Source organism: Acinonyx jubatus, chromosome C2 (genome assembly GCF_027475565.1).
Source record: "Acinonyx jubatus isolate Ajub_Pintada_27869175 chromosome C2, VMU_Ajub_asm_v1.0, whole genome shotgun sequence".
In the NCBI taxonomy this organism is placed as follows: domain Eukaryota; kingdom Metazoa; phylum Chordata; class Mammalia; order Carnivora; family Felidae; genus Acinonyx; species Acinonyx jubatus.
In genome coordinates this window covers 75,719,657-75,737,053 of record NC_069384.1, presented here as the reverse complement: position 1 = coordinate 75,737,053, position 17,397 = coordinate 75,719,657, and the positions used below count along the sequence as shown (strand labels likewise).

General features: G+C 39.8%; 1 protein-coding gene across 2 annotated transcripts in view; it reads left to right on the top strand.

Moving 5' to 3' along the window:
• Positions 1-13,912: 13,912 nt before the first annotated feature.
• The window catches only part of CCDC50 (coiled-coil domain containing 50), a 64,998-nt gene continuing 61,513 nt past the window's right edge, over positions 13,913-17,397 (top strand). The window contains exon 1 of one of the 2 annotated variants that reach the window (XM_015064375.3): positions 13,913-14,253. In XM_015064375.3, the coding sequence (XP_014919861.1) occupies positions 14,205-14,253 (49 nt within the window). In that variant the 5' untranslated portion in view covers positions 13,913-14,204. The remainder of the gene's footprint in view (positions 14,254-17,397) is intronic. The other variant, XM_015064374.3, reaches the window with a different exon arrangement.

Genomic DNA, 17,397 nt, shown 5'->3' with positions numbered 1-17,397 from the left:
CCCATCACCTCTTGCTTATCAAACCAATCAGAATGATGCCATCTATAGACTTGACCACCGGGATATTCTGCAGAATGTGAGAATGATCACCATGGTCAGGATACCTGAGAATTGAGGTACAGCCGAGGGCGATATTGCAAAAAAAAGTAGGACAGTAAACATAGCCATGAAAAGGCAAGCTGTATTTGATCCTCTCTGGTAAATGGATCACTAATTTTTAATAACACACCAACTGTCAGAGGCTGGTTAATGTGCTTCAATAAAGATAATGCATCTGCTATTGAGAGTCAATTCTCGGGGCGCCTGGGTGGCGCAGTCGGTTAGGCGTCCGACTTCAGCTTAGGTCACGATCTTGCGGTCCGTGAGTTCGAGCCCCGCGTCAGGCTCTGGGCTGATGACTCAGAGCCTGGAGCCCGTTTCCGATTCTGTGTCTCCCTCTCTCTCTGCCCCTCCCCCGTTCATGCTCTGTCTCTCTCTGTCCCAGAAATAAATAAATGTTAAAAAAAAATTTAAAAAAAAAAGAGAGTCAATTCTCAGTGGGCATCCCACATTTTTGCATATTGTGTGAGCAGAGGCACTGATTTTCTTCATTCTAGACTACCTTTCAAGGTATGTTTTATACCAAATAGCTTTGGAGGAGGAGGACAGAAAAAGCATCTCCTTTCAGAGCAAATGGTAGGTTCTAGTATAAGAAAAATAATATTTTCCATCAAGGCAAATAAAGGATAGTCTCACTTCCCACTATAAAAGATTCAAGATTACTAGGGTGCCTGGGTGGCTCAGTCGGTTAGGCATCTGACTTCGGCTCAGGTCATGATCTCAGAGTTTGTGAGTTTGAGCTCCGCACTGGGCTCTGTGCTGGAAGCTTAGAGGCTGGAGCCTGCTTCAAATTCTATGTCTCCCTCTCTGCTCCTCCCCTGCTCATGCTCTCCTTCAAAAATAAGTAAAAACATTAATAAAAATTAAAAAAAAAATAAAAGATTCAAGATCAGAATGCTTGAGATTCCTCTCTTGTAACACACCCCACTGAGTGTGAAAAAACCACCCGGCCCTCTGTGCTCCACCCTATGTGAGTTAGGGCCTAAGGAACTGATGTTAAGTGCTGATGTTCTGCCGACTGCTATTTCTGTGAGTAATAAACTTCATTTGTCTCCAACTCAGGAATCTCATGTTTTCTGCCACAATCCATGAAACTGTGGCAGGCTAACTTATTAGTTTGCTAGTGGAGTAAAATCTCAGACTTTTTCCCAGTTCTTGACATCCAGAAAAAAGTAGTGTTTGGAGTTATAATTTGGTTAAGGTTACAGGAGTCTCCGTCATCCACTATGATCCAAGTGGGTTTTACAGAGGTCAGAGATAAATTGATGAGGAACATTCTGGTAACTAACTTTGCGGCTTAAGTCTTTGATGGTGGCTCCAATCCCTTCAATTACTTTTGAATGTTCTATTGCTTCTTATTTTCCATTTTGAGGTAGGGGGAGGGCAGTTGCAAACGCTTCCAGTTGGCACCTCCAGTTGGCTCTTATTCCAAAGGTCAGAGAATCAATGTAAGGGTTCTGTCACCTGCGAAGTGTATCCATCCTTAGCATATATTTGTTGACTCTGGAAATAACCATAGGGTTAGCCTATAGACCCAGTTGGTCAGCTGAGAGACAGACTTGTATCAGAACTGTACTTAAAATTAAATATGTTTAAGTAAAGTTAAAAAAACAAAAAGCTGCACTTAACACCTGTCCTCTAGAAGATCCCTCTCTCATTAGGGGTCTAATATGGCATTTCAGGCTTCCTACCAGTCAGTTCAAATTGCATATATGTCTTTTAAAAATCACCCAGGACAAAGTGCCTAGGTGGCTCAGTCAGGGAAGCATCGGACTCTTGATTTCCATTCAGGTCATGATCTCATGGTTTGTGAGATCGAGCTCTGCCTTGGGCTCTGTGCTGACAGTGTGGAGCTTGCTTGGAATTCTCTCTCTCCTTCCCTCTGCTTCTCTCTCTCTCTCTCTCTCTCTCTCTCTCTCAAAATAAATAAATAAACATTAAAAAAAATCACCCATGACAAGTTGTCTTGTCAAATAGCTGCAAATCCCTATGGAGAAGATTGGAGGACATTTACCATGTATGGTTACAGGGTTCCAGCCTTTCACTCAATAGGACCTAGCTCTGTGAGTAGACTTAGATATGGAAACTGAAAGAAGGACTGTAATTTTCCAATGTGGCACTGGATGTCAGACATCCCCCACCCACTTTCTATCTCTCCATTATGTATACAAAACAACTGTCCATCTTTGTTAACCCTAGGAAAACCATAAACTATTAGTCATCACCATCCTTCTTTGATGGTCAAGCTCCTCTTACCACCACTCCAGAATTTCTGCATATTTACTTTGCATTTGGCCATTCCAGAATCCCATTCTCTTCATGTGTATTTAATTAGACTAATTTCATAGCATCCTCTCCTACTGACAAAGGAAGTTACCACTGAGCTTTTCAAAGATGCCAATACCTTTCTCAACTGTGCATTTAATATTACCTTAGCAAAGGTAGCATTCTTTGGGCTTTAGGTGGTAATTCTCAAGTGTTGTCATTCCAACATCTCCACTTCCCTGAGCTTTCTGAGAAATTCCTCAGTAATAAAGCATGGACGTTTTGGCATCTTGACTTCATTTAACATAGGCATTATCATTGGCGGGCTTCAAGAAACCACACCAGCAAACTCTCATGCTTTTACTTCCCTACTCAGGTTGTACTAAAGGCTGATTCTGGGTTTCATTCCTGGAGACCATCAGGAATGGTAAGGCATGAATTCTGAGGACACCAGTGGTCATATTACCCAGTCACTGTTTTGCATAGTTTATTACATGGTCTTTAGGTGATGCTGCTTTCCTCTGGCAAGTAGAAAGGACTGATTCTGCTAGCCCTGAGAGATCAGAGAATTTAGGAGGTTCAGAGTCCCAAATATCCTAATTTCTGGCCTCAGGGATCCCCATTTCTTACATTTGTCTTAAGAGACCTATCAAGTCTGCATTTACTTCTTTTTTGCAGCTCTTGCAACTTTATAATTAGAAATGCCTCTGTACCAATGAAGTGTAATAGCCACTTGACCTCTTAATGCCTTTTCTTATAACTACACTTCATTCCACTTAACCAAAGGTGAAAGCTTGAATAATTGTAATTCCATTGTAGGCCAGAAAGTTTTGCCACTCCACTTAACAATAGCAAGGGAATAAGTTGCTTTGGTTCCAGAACATGAGTTATCTAACCCCAAAATCTCATCTTGAGGATTGGCTTTTCTTTTATTGTTTGTTTGTTTGTTTAGAAAGAGAGAGGGAGAGAGAGAATCCCAAGCAGGTTCAATGCTGTAATCATAGAGCCTGATGCCGGGCCTGATCTCAGGAACGGTGAGATCATGACCTGAGCTGAAATCAAGTCTGATGCTCAACTGACTGAGCCACTGAGGTATCCCAGAGGATTGGCTTTTGAAGGCCACTTTTTGTATCCATTATGTTTGCCTGGGGCCATTAGGAAACAGAACTTTTGACAAAACTTACTATACAACACTTTTTCAGGAAGTGTGAGGGCATCAAGAGTAAAGAGAAAAGGAAAATGAAGCAGAAATAAGATAAAACAAATACAAGGTGTTTTCTTTGCATGTCACATTTTAACAGAAAGTGAAGGGTCATAGGTTACCTGTGTATTTAACATTAAAAACTGTCAGTATTCTAAAATGCTTATAAAATTTCATACAGAACTAATGTATGAGTTCCAGATCCTTCAGTTGTTGAGAAGACTGAACTATTTTTATAGAAAAATCAATTAAATGCATATACAGTATATATGTTTCTTCCTGTAGTCTCTATTCCATTGAATTATTTCCTTATGCCAATACTACACTGTCTTGATTACTGTAGTTTTATACTAAGAGTTTGAAAGTGTGAGTCCACAAATGTTGCTCAGTTTCAAAACTGTTTTGACTAGTGTAACCATTTTCATTTCTATATGAGATTTAGAAACACAGCTTGTCAATTTCTACAAAAAAAAATGTTGGGATTTCAGATAGAATTTCATGACATCTGTACATCAATTTTGAGAAAAAATGGCCTCTTAATATATTAATTCTTCTAATCCATGAACACAGAACCATTCTTTCTATAGATCATCCTCAATTTCTATGAGCAATGGTTTCTGCTATTCAGACTGGAAGTCTCACATATAGTTGTTAAACTCATTTCTAAGAATTTTATATATCTTGATGCTAGAGTAAATGGATTTTAAAAATTTGTATTCTACAATTGTTGCTAATATATAGAAATGCAATAGATTTTTATGTATTGACCTTATACTCTGTACCTTTGCTAATTTTATAATTTCAAATAGTTGCTTTGAATATCTTAGGGTTTTCTATTTAGACAATCATATAACATATAAAATTACTTCTTTTCCAGCTTAAGTGTACTTTATTTTCTTTCCTTCTTATTACCTTGTGGAATATTGCACAGTAAGATGTTGAATAAAAGTAAAGAGAGCTCATATCCTATCATTGTTCCCAATCTTGGAAGGAAACAGTACAATATTTCACCAATCTGCGTGTTTTTTGTGATACATTTTATGATATTGAGGAATATTCCTTCAATTTGTGGTCTTCTGAGAGGTTTTTTTTTTATTATAAATCAATGCTGCATTTTGTCAAAACTCTTTTTGATATCTATTGAGATGATTAAGATGTTGAATCCATTGACTGATTGTTGAATGCTAAATTGATTTTGTATTCACAGTCCTAGGAATAACTTCAATTGGTGTTCATGTGTTATTCCTTTTGTATATTTCTGATTTTGATTTACTAATATCTTGTGGAGGATTTTTGCATCCATTTTCATAAGGGATGTTGGTCTATACTGTTCTTTTTATATCTCTGTCAGGTTTTGTATTTGGGGCTGTACTGTACACATAAATAAATTGGGTCATGTTCTTTCCTAATTTATCTGTGTCTTTCACACGTCAACTTTACAGCTATTTAATTTCATTTATCTACCCATTTGTACTTTTGTTGTCATGAATTTTACTTCTGCATACTTTCTAAACACTAAATTACAATTTTATTTTTTGTTTTAAACAAATTATCTTTTAGGAAAATAAAGTAAAAAGATAAAAAGCTAGACATTTGAAAACTTATCCTTATATTTAGACTTTTCTGTCTTTAAGTCTGAAATTCCATTTGCTATCCTTTCCTTCAGCCTCTTGAACTTCCTTTCGTATTTCTCATAATTTAGGTTTGGTGGTTACAAATTTTCTGAGTGTTCATTTATTAGAAAATAACTTTGTTTTATTTTTATTTTTGAAGAACTATTTTGTTACATATTGAATACTGATTTGATTGATTATTCTCTCAAGTATCTCCTTCTCATTCTCCCTCTGCTGCATCTCTAAGTCCATGTATTATAAACAGAATGATATACCCAAAGTACCTGTAGATTTTCTTTTAAAAATCTATTTTTTGGGGGCACCTGGGTGGCTCAGTCAGTTGAGCGTCTGGCTTTGGCTTATCATGATCTCACAGTTCACGGTTCATGAGTTCAAGCCCCTTGTTGGGCTCTGTGCTGACAGCTCAGAGCCTAGAGCCTGCTTCGGATTCTGTGTCTCCCTCTCTCTCTGCCCCCTCTCCATCTTGTACTCTGTCTCTGTCTCTGTCTCTCTCAAAAATAAATATTTAAAAACATTTTTTTAAATAAAAATCTATTTTCTGGGGGCAATTAAGAAGCATTAAAATTAAGCTCAGTTAAGCATCCGACTCTTGATATCAGCTCAGGTCATGGTCTCATGAACTGTGAGATGGAGCCCCGAATGGGTCTCTGCACTGACAGCATGGAGCTAGCTTGGAATTTTCTTTGTCCCTCTCTCTCTGCCCCTCCCCAGTTCGTGCTCTCTCTGGCTCTCAAAATAAATACATAAACTTAAAAAAAATCTATTTTCTGGTTTTTTTTCAGATTAAATCATTTTTATTGATCGGTCCTCAAGTTCAGAGTCTTTATTCTACCATCTTCATTCTATTAGTAGGCCTATCCAGTGTTTTCTTTTTCACTTCAGATATTATATATTTTACTTTTAGAATTTTGACTTATTTTCAGGTCTTACCTGCTAAATTTCTACATTTTTTCACTGATTTTTGTACAGTTTCTACTATCTCCTGAGATTCCTCAGCTATTCATTCCTTATGACCATACATTTTGCTTTAAATCCTTGAAAACACTTATAATAATTGATACTAAGAGCTTCATTGTATCCTGGCCTATTCCAATATCTGGGCCATCTTGGTGTCTGTGACCACTGATGGCTTTTGTTCTTAATTATTCACCACATTTTCCTACTCTTTTTCAGGTCTAGTAATTTAAAAAAATGTTTATTTTTTAATGTTTATTTTTGAGAGACAGAGTGCAAGCGGGGAAGGAACAGAGAGAGAGGGAGACATAGAATCTGAAGCAGGCTCCAGGCTATGAGCTGTCAGCACAAAGCCCGACGTGGAGCTCGAACTCACCAACGGTGGGATCACGACCTGAGCCGAAGTCAGATGCTTAACTGACTGAGCCACCAAGGTACCCCTAAAGACATATTTTAAATCTAATTTGGTTAGATTGCTTTTTTTTTTTCTATCAATTGTTAACTTTTGCCCTGGCAGACAGTTATTTACTAGAAACTCTGTTTCCTTCTGTCAAGGGTTGGTTTCAGACTTTGTTAGATAAGCTAAAGAGTAGCCTTTCCAAGTAGGCTATCCTTTTAACTTATGGCCTCTTCAGTATCTTATCTGAACAGTAGAGGTGTTAATGAGGTCTCAAGCTAAGTGGGTCTTTAATCAGACATTTCTAGGATCTAGTGACCTCTTGACTTGCCATTCCATTCTCTATTCTATGAATGCTGCTCTCTGTTAGGTCTCATAGAGTTTCATCTTGCATATGTGCGGGCTTTGGCCAAGCGCTTGGGACTCCTATGTGAAGCGACCTCTTCAGTACCCTCCCCCACACGTTTTAACTATGTCAGCAGCCCTGTGCTCAATTCCGTGCCTCCCCAGAGAGACTCTGCTTGGATTATACCTCCTTTATAAATGTTAGAAAATTGTACCAAAATACAGAGTTGGCTAGAGACTGGGAGCCTCACTTCATGTGTCTATCTTTCTTTAGGGATCATACTACCTACTGCCCAGTATTTGACAAGTTGCCACATATGTTTTCTTTAGCTGTGCAGTTGTTTATGGAAGGAGATGTGTTTAGAACTGTTCATTCTATCCTAACCAGAAATGCAAGCCTAAATAGGTTTTTAAATTTTGAGTTATTAAATACATATTTCTTATACAAAGAAAAAAAGGGGGGAAATAAGAATACAGTCACCAATGTACCATACCCAGATCCAAGGTCAAAATTTTCCATATTTGTCTCAGATATATGGCCTTTTCTCAAAGTATTGAATCTTCACAGATATAGTTGAAGCACACTCTTTTGGCTATCTTTGAATACATAATATACCACACTATTGCTTATTAGCTTTAACCAAGAACATTCATTTTTTTAATATCCTTATTTTTAATGTTTATTTTGAGGGATTGAGGCAGAGAATGAGTGGGGGATGGGCAGAGACAGAGAGAGCTGAGCTGTCAGCACAGAGCCGGACGCAGGGCTCAAACTCCTGAACTGTGAGATCATGACCTGAGCCGAAGTCAGATACTTAACTGACTGAGCCACCCAGCTGCCCCACATTTGTTTAATATTCTAAAAACTGGGCAAGATCAGTGAGGACGTGGTCCACATGGCTTTAACTCAAATGTCTCAACTGGGTTTTGGAGAAGATGCTTGGCTATCATCTTGGTGTTGGCTGTCAGTTGGGAGCTCCACTTGAGATGTTGGCTGAGAGTTCCCTTTCACATAGTAACTAGTAACTAGTGAGCTTCTCACAACATGGAGATATTAAGACAGTCAGATTTCTTACAAGTCTGCTGGCCTCTTTCAGAGAATAAAAGCAGAAGTTGCCTAGTCTATTTAGTGCCAGGGCTTACAAGTCTCAGAATGTTACTTCTATTGCATTTTATTGATCAATGTCATGACATGTCCAGCCCAGATTCAATAGGAGGAGAATTAGACTCCACACTCTGATGGTGGATTACAATGTCATTTTGCAGGAAGGTGTATGTGGTAGGAAAGGATGTTGTGGTCAGTCTTGCAGATATAACATATAGCACATTTTCCTGACATCCCCTAGTTCTTTCCCTCAGGGGTAGTCACTGTAATTGATATGTATTCTTCTCATTCGTATTTTTATACTGTTTGTACAGCTCTCTGAAGCACTGAATGCCTTTCATACATCAAGCATTCTCCACATAGAGCCAAGCAAAATATTGAGGATTTTTCACAAATGTGTTATAGGCCAGGGATTCCCTAGATTTCTCTACCTAAGAATCTACTAAGGCCATCACATTGTGGACAGCTTGAGCTGGACAGATTCATTTTTTTTTTTCCTTCTCCCAATTAGAATTTATGGTCCTGCCCTTCTGGTTACAGGTATCATAGGAAAAATCACATGTAGAAAAAGTTTCCTAAATTTTGGGTCTCCTACAGAAAAAATGACAGTATGGGTCATCCTATTAAGGTAGATTCCAGTTCTTTCCAGGATGCAGCTCTCCTTTTAATTAAGACTTTTTTCCATACGTAATCTTTGTTGTTGTTGTTAACCTTTGGTTAAAAAAAATACCCAGTCAAAAAAAGTTATATTAGTGATTACTTTGTTAACCTTAAAAATAAAATAGCCAGTTATTTTATCAGCAAAATGGGTTTACTCAGGAATGCAGAGAATTACAACTTAGGACACGCAAGCTATGGTAAAACCATAGGCAAATCCCACATACAAAAGAGGGACGTTGTTTTATGGAGAAGCAAGAAATTGGGAGGGGTTGTTTTAAATGAAAGCCTATTGCAGAAAAACAAGAGTTTAGGGTTATGATGGTTTCTCATTGGCTGAGTTGCAAGGGTAGTTAATTTCTTGTGGGAAATGCAATGCACAGCTTTCTCTGTCAGGCCTATAACCGATGATTCTTTCTTGTTGACTATGCTTCTGTAATTGGGGCCTGTAATTGACAATTCTTCCTATAATTGACATTTGAATGATGGGGCTCCCCTTTTTGTGTTCCCCCTTCTGACCTTCCCACTACATGTTAGTGAGGTTTCTCTTTATTAATTTTCACAATTTGTAAATGCATTTACACAACTGTACTTGTGTTCATTAAAAAACTAGAAATATACTTTATGAGAGAGTTATAGTTTATGCAGTTTGTACTTAATTGATGATGTATATGAATTTGTACTTCAGTATACTAAGCCCAGAGGTTAGGTACCTTTTACCACAGCCCATACTACTGAATTTTGCTTTCTTGCTGTTGGCTCATGCTTCTCCTTATGCTATGCATTCATCAGTACTTGGGCCAATATGCTTAATATCCCTGCATGTGAAAACTGTCAACATCCTACCCTAGTCCCTGCCAAGTGTTCTGGGTGAGATTCTGTTGCCCTGGCTCCATATAGACTCACTGTCATCATTGTTGCTTGCCTGCACTCTCATGGAAGTCATGGAAACATCTCCTAAATGACAGTCCATAGTTGTTTTTTTTTTTCTTTTTTTTTTCCATCTTAGAAATATATTTATCTTTAATAAATAAATGACCTTTAAAAAATAGGCTTCAGGACATGATAGTATAAGCTAAAGCATCCTCTTGGCAAAGCGAGATTAGTCCTGGTTGTTTCTCTAACAAATTTTTAATTATGTCTACAATGTATTAAGGTCTAGGTTTTTTCTTAAAGTTCATTTCTGAAAAACACATTTTTTCTTAAAAATTTTGCTTTTTAAAAGATATTGCTTGATCAGCATAGTCATGATCTGCATTAATAATTCTTTACCAAAAGAATTTTTTATCCAAAAGAATTCTCCAAAAGAATTACCAAAAGAATTCTTTATCCAAAAATTTATTCAATACACATTTTATGAGCAGACACTGTGTGCCAACACTGTTCTATGTACTAAGGATACAGTAATGATTTATATAGACAAAGTTCCAATTCTCTTGGTAGATTGGACTGACAAAACAAACAAACATTTAAAAATATAATATCTGCAGAAATTACTGACTTGGAGAGAGAAAAAGAAAAGAGTGGGCAACATATGGAATGGCAGGGATTAGATGACTATTTTAGATAAAGTCAGGGAAGTCTCTCTGAGAAAATGGCACTTGAGCAGATACCTGAATAAAAATGGAGGAGCACATCATGCAGTTATTTGTCAGGGGGTGGGGCAAGGGTAGGGGGCTTTCCAGGAAAAGAGATCAGTTAAGTGAAAAGGCCTGTGGGAGATAATGAAATAAGCAAAAAACAAAAATGAAAAGAAAAACAAAACAAAACGAAAAAACAACCCCCAAAACAAAACAGAACAAAAACATTTCAAGAAGGAAGGTACAATCATATCTATTAAACAGTAACAACTGGTTTATTGTGAAGGGCTGAAAACTGAATTCAGGATTTGGCAACATGAATGTCATTGTTAATGTGATAAAATTTTTTTTTTTTTTTGGAGTGACGGGCCTAAAAAGTATGGTTGGAATGGGTTCAAGAAAGTATGCGAAGCAGCAAGAGGAGATCATTGGAGTAGATAAGTATTTCAAAGAGGTTTGTTGTGAACAGGTAAGGGAAAACAGTATATAATAGATGGAATTTTAGGTCAAAGTGTATGGGGTTGTTTTGATAATGTCCATCTTTTGATAAATTCCATCTTTTAAAAAAATTGTTATTTGTTTTGAGAGAGAGAGAGTGTGTGTGAGCGAGGGAGGGGCAGAGAGAGAGACAGAGAGAGAGAGAGAATCCCAAATAGGCTCTGCACTGTCAGCGCAGAGCCGGACATGGGGCTTGAACCCAGGAACCGTGAGATCACGACCTGAGCCGAAATCAAGAGTTGGACATATAACTGAGCCACCCAGGCACCCTTCCTTTAGCCTTCCTTTAACTTAGGATTCTTATTGACAATACAATTGGATAACTATATTCATTATTTATTTAACAAATATCTATCGAGTGCCTCTTATGTTCCAGGCACTATTCTAGGCATTAGGGAAAGTAGTGAATAAAACAGGTGAAAAACCCCTGCTCTCGTAAAGTTCACCAACTAGTACCACTTGAGGTTGTCTTTTGAATGTTTTAGTTTTCTGACACGACCAAACTCTCCCCAGTCCAATCCACCTGTTCTGTTATTCCCAAGTCAATGCTCTTCACATAGAAAATGTATCATATAACTCTCCATTTACAACAATCTACTCAATTTGTGGTTTGATACTATCTTATAAGTAAATCCTTATTTCTCCTTGCAGCATTTGAGTTGCAATTCAGCCCTGAATTGCTTGTTTGAGATATTCTTAAAATCAGGGATTTGTACCTCCTCTGGGAAGCCTATCTTTTGGTTCCTTTTACTGCAAAATTGACATTTCAGGACATTAAAATACATCAACTAGCTACACAAACTCACTATACATTCATTTCCTTTTAAATAGTTAAAAGATATTTAGACATTTCAGTCCTGTGTTAGAAGGTGCTGATCCTGTAACCCTGAGCTCTAACTGCTCAGGTTGGGGGTAGATACAGAATAAGGGTGGAGCTGGGGAAGGATAGCCTAACTCTTGGGGGATTTGCAAGGCCATCCGGTCCAGCACCTAAAAGGGGTTTCTGGTCCATTTCTTTGTTGAAAAATCAGGCAGCTGATTTCCTAAACAATAGGCATGACTTTGTATATATGTATATGTTTTTCTCTATGGCAGAAATATGGATGTTTTCAAGGAAAACAAAGCAGTGACCCTTTGGCATATCTTACCATATTATATGGAGTTTAGGCAGAAAGCAGAAGCCCCACTCAAAATGGTGTAACTGAAAATAATATAATGAAGGGACTATGACAGAGTTGTGGGTATGGTTAAGAGGACTACTAATATGGGAAGCCTTTACAACCCTAGGCAGTTGAAGAAAATGGTATTATTAGAGACCCATGAGAGCTGGAGCCATGGTAAAGAGGCTTTGAGACAGGCATTGTAGACAGAAGGCCAGGGTATGGCCAAAACTTTGGCCTAGTACAAGGGGGAGGGGTGTGTAATTCATATGCTGGTATTTTTCTCTTCCCTTCTTTTGATCTTCTGCCAGTGCTTCTCCCATTGGTCCAACTCAACAGGAAGCACAAGGCAAGGAGGTCCTGGTAATGTATTCAAAAATGTCAGCTCCCAGGGCAGAGCATATCAAAGAAGTAGAGACAATGGATTTGGAGAGGGAAACCAAAAATATCTACTATAAATATTTTCTATGACCACAAGAATTAAAAAAAGTCAGTAGATGGCAGGGAACTTAAAAATCACCATAAAAGTAACTTTCTAATATTATCTCCTTCCTTCCTATTCAAACATTTAACTTACTAAATGTTCTTTCTGCCTAGTACCCCGATCAGCAAACGTTTTCTGGAAAGGGTCCAATAATAGTAAATATTTTAGACTTTGAGACCTAAGGGGCAAAATTTAAAGTATTACATTGTATTTATGTAACGACTTAAAATATAATCATTTACGGATCTAAAATGCAGTCATTAAAATCCAGTGGGCTGGAATTCGCTTGTAAGCCATAGTTTCCCACCCTCTGACCTAAAAAGTCTTCTAAATTTTTGCTAGCCTAAATCTGCCTATTTTTTAAATGTCGATTCCAAATAAAACCTCCATATGGCCTGTAATACTGGGACTCTTTGAGTTATGAATGACAGGAAGTCAATTTTTACAAGCTGAAGAGAGTAAAATTACTAGCTTAAATTTGAGAGGATGCTGGAAGTAGATCCCAGAATCCAGGAACTGCCTGAACCCCAGCTACTCCAGGGACCTGGTTTGCTATTGTAGTTATCAGAACAAGCCCTTTTTACCTCTCTTTTATCTTTGCTCAGTCTACAGTTTGGTTTCATTGTTTATTAGTGAGGGCAAGGCTTCCCCATAGGAAACGGAAAGTACCTGTCCCTCTTCAGGCAATAATCCCAGGCAAGTATTCTTGACCTGTATTCGTCACACACCCATCCTTAGAAGAACGTGTGTGGGTGGGTGGGGTGGGAAGGGTGGTGGTGGTAGAGAGGTTCTATGATTGCACAAGCTCAGGAGAGGAGCCCACTGCGGAGGAGGGTTTCCCAAAGGGAGGGAGAATTCTGTTGCCAGGAGATACAGATTTCTATTTTGGGGAGATAAAAATGTCACAACTATAGTACAATATGTGACATGCCATAAGAGAGATCATGTTTGAAACACACTTCATCACCCCCAGTACCTAACATCACATTTGGTAGACATTCATGCGTTTTTGATGAATGGATGACTCAGTTCCCCCAGCTGGTTGTGAACGCCCTCGTTTCTAAACTGGCCTAGATATCAGCTGTCGTCTAGTTCTGTAGGTTGTATTAGAGGTTTTCTGTCTCCGTATGCTATTTTTCCTCTAATTCGGAGCCAAAGCATGCCTGAGACAGAGCCAGGCAACAGGAAATCTCAGCCCAGGAACCAGAGCACAGAATGCTGTATAAGCCGGTGACAATACCGATTACGTTCTGGGTGACCCATGTGGCCTTTTTGTTGAGGCCTTCAGAAGGACACAAAGGCCCCACCGACAGACGCGACCCTCCTTAGGGAGGGAGGCAGGGCCCCGGGGGCGGGGGCACAGCGGGGGCCCCAGCCTCGGGGGCGTCACAAGGCACAAAGGAGACAGCAGGGAGGCGGCCGCGGGCGCCTATCTTCGCTCGCCAGCCACTAGCAGTTGCGGTTACAGACCTGCAGCTCCCCCTCCCCCAACCCCTCCCCACCCAGGCCCGCCGGCCTTTCTGTCTCCTCTCTCCCTCCGTACTGGACGGCCCGGGTCCATTTCCGGGCTCCGGATATTTGGTATTGATCGGGGCCGGGGGCGCGGGAGCAGGTGGCTGCGGCGGGGCAGCTGGGCCGCCGGGACCGGTCTCCCGCCGCCTTTGTCGCCAGCCCTTCCGAGGCGGCCGCTCCTCCCCCAGGTCGGCGCGCGCTGCCGGCCGGACTTTGCGCCGCGTCGGGCGCTGCTGCTGCGCGTGGGGCCGCGCTCGGGGCCGGCGGCGGCGGGGAAGCGGGCGGCGAGGGGCGGCCGGGACCCCGGCCCAACATGGCTGAAGTTGGCATCGACCAGTCCAAGCTGCCAGGAGTCAAGGAAGGTAGGGGCCGGGGTGCGAGTCGCGTGGGGCCCCTCCCTCTCCCAGCCCCGCTCTCTCCGGGCGGGGACGTCGTCCTTTCGGTCCCCGCGGCCCTCGTCCCTCCTCCCACCGCGGTGCCCTGGCCCTGGTGTCCTGGTCGGGGACAGAATTGAGTTCAGGCTCTACTGTGGTACCTTGGGCAAGTCCTTACGTTCTGAACCCTCTTTCTCCTCTGCGAGACGGGGGGAAAGAGGATAGCACCACCCTCAGCAAGTGGTTGTGCAAATTGGTGAACGCTCAAGAGCTGGGTAAATCTGACTTATTTGTGTCCTTAAAAATCAAGGCCCAGCCTAGCTGGCGTGAAGGCTAGGAAGTGGGGAGGGGTTGACATGCAGTTCCTTGTGGAGCCTTTGTTTTGAAACTTGAGTCTTTCCCTCCTTCTCTCTCTCCACTTTTTCTAGTCCAGCGTCTGGCTGGCTGACTTTCCCACCTCCCTCAAGGTTTGAAAGTTTAGTCTTGGCACTGCCCTGCGCGGGCGGACGGATCGGAAGGTCCTATAAGCATTTTCTTACGAAAAGCAGGGGACGAGGGGGAATAGGGGACCAACTGGTGACCTTGATTTTTAAAGGCTCTTTATACTGATGCCCTGAAAAATTATGGCTGATTAGTACTGGACTGGTTTGGTTAGCAGTAGGTAGCCCTTTGACTTCCCTTCCCTGCTCTTGATCGGCTGCTCCAAGATCTAGCATTTTTTGTTGAAATTTTGGGTGCTGGATCACCTTAACCTTTAGTTATCTTTGGCTATTCTTTGGCCCTAGGAAGCGTGGAAATCCCAGAGTGTTATCTGAGCTTGCAAAGGTTATCTTTGTTGTGAATGTCATCTCATCTGAGCATTGTGACTTGTGGTGTCTTGGGAATGTGGAATTGAAAATAAGAATTTTTGTTTTCTTGGAACTGCATGTTTCATTGACAACTTGATTTGACTCTGATGGTCTTGTGATTGCCCAGGCCCACCAAGTAAGCTTGACTGCTTTCTTTCCCGGAGAGTTCCAAGCACAGAGTCGCTGGTTTTACAAAGAATTTTTAATGAGGCCTAGCCTGTCCTATTGTTCCTGAAGGGTATTAGAGTTTAGGCTGGAGATTTTTCAACCTTTCAGTTTCCTGCAAAGCTTTGGTAAAGATTTAGGCATTCACATGTAAATGTAATTTTCACTGCACTGTCCTGACTGGTGCCTGAGTGATAGGAAAGGCAGAGCTATACTTTGAAAGTCCTAGTCTCTGAGATTGTCTGGTTGTCTTTAGTCTTTTGAGTATGAGTTTTGTGGGTGTGTATGTGTATATATGTCTGTGTGTTGGATGTTTCTAAAGAAAAAGTGACCCTGTGTAGTGTATAGTGCTTCCTTGGGGTGGGTGATGAGTAGAGTGAGCATTGGAGTTCAAACACAACTCCATGTAAAGTGTTAATCCTACTGTGCTGTGATTTTACCCAGCCCCTTGTATATGTTGATGACCTGGGACAAACTTGAAACTCACTTTCTGTATATGCATTTGTATGACTCTTAGGTCTTCTGGTTTCTAACCAAGACATGAATGATTTATTTTAATACATTCTTTCTCAGGGGGTTCAACAAACACTTTCCATCTAAAAAGGCAAGATGTTTCCATTCCTACCCCCTGGAATTTTAACACATTTGAATTGACTTTCATTTTGCATAGTGTGGTGTTTGGCAATCCGGTTTACATTTCATGGGAAAGTGGTAAAGAAATTTGGTGTGGCTCTTTGATTAAGTTAGAATTAAATATTGATTGATTTTGAAGGTGGTTAGAAATTGTTGAGAAGATCATTGTCTTTGTAAGCATCTGACTTTTCTGGTTCCAAGATTCTCAAAGGAAATGATGTATTAGGCTAGGAACGTCCTAAATAGTGCTGTACTTTTTGCTCTGGGAAGTATTCAAATATAATAAAGTATATCTTTCTCTAATGTAACTCTTCATTATAGCCTAATAACTCCTTAACAATGTCTTTGAACCCTAATTTAAAGAGAATAAAGCTGGTGTCCATGTTTTGGTAAAACATACACATTGAGATTGTTCTTAGTACTAAAACTTCCGACTCAGTTTGAAAAGTAAATTTAGTGGTAAATTGTTTAATACTCTGGCATAGGTTTTTAACCTTTGTTTTTAAAAACCTGTCTCTTCCACTTCTCATTCTAAATTCTGGTAGGTTTATATGCAATTACAATTTGGGTCATGGAGTTGATTTCCAATGTTGTGGGTGCCTGTTGCTTCCCACTGCCTTTTCTTTTGGAGGGGTTGGGGAACCCTGTGACCTTTGTCCTGAACATCTCAACAGAGGTCATGGGTAACAGCTGACATTAGGGAATATTTTAATATTAAAATTTTTTCTTTTCTAGGTTAAAATCCAATGCTTGCTAAAGATATCCATCATTGAACAGACCTTTAAAAAAATAAAAAAATAAAAAAACAAGACTACAGCAGTGTTTTTACCTTGGGAATCTCTTAAAATAGGGACAAAGGGACACATTTGAGTTCATATGTAGGGGAAAAGAATTAAGTCTAGCTAAATGTCAACACACATTATTTCTGGTTTAAAAGCATATTTGTAACATATGTACACTTTTTGTAATGGAAATACTGTTGCCAGTGTTTAGGAATAGTCCTTTATTTCTTCTGAAATATTTGAACTTCTACCCAACTATATTTGGAAATAATTCCCAGCCATTATTTTTTAAATCAGATGTGTAACTCAAATACATCATGCAATTTGTGGATATTAGACATAGGTTTAGTCAGGTTCCAACAGTATTCTGTAAGTCTCTTAGTTTAGATCACAGCTGGGAGTTTGTTTTTCTGAAAAGGAAAGTTGTTCATCAGTTGACAAACTTTGATTTTTGGTCAATTTTAGCTTCTTTGCTGAATTTTCTTTCTGAAACAACAGTCCAGACCCCTCACTTTCTTTTTGCTCTCTCCAGTTAGTTTCCCATACCACTACTTAATTGGAGTTGCTCATTTACCATCATAATCTTGTCCTTTCTCCTATCTAACAAACTTTTGACACATAAAGTGTTGGTTTAAGAGCTAATATTCAAAACCATTTCTAGTCCCTTTTAAACTTTTACCAACTCCTTTGTAATTTTATAGCCT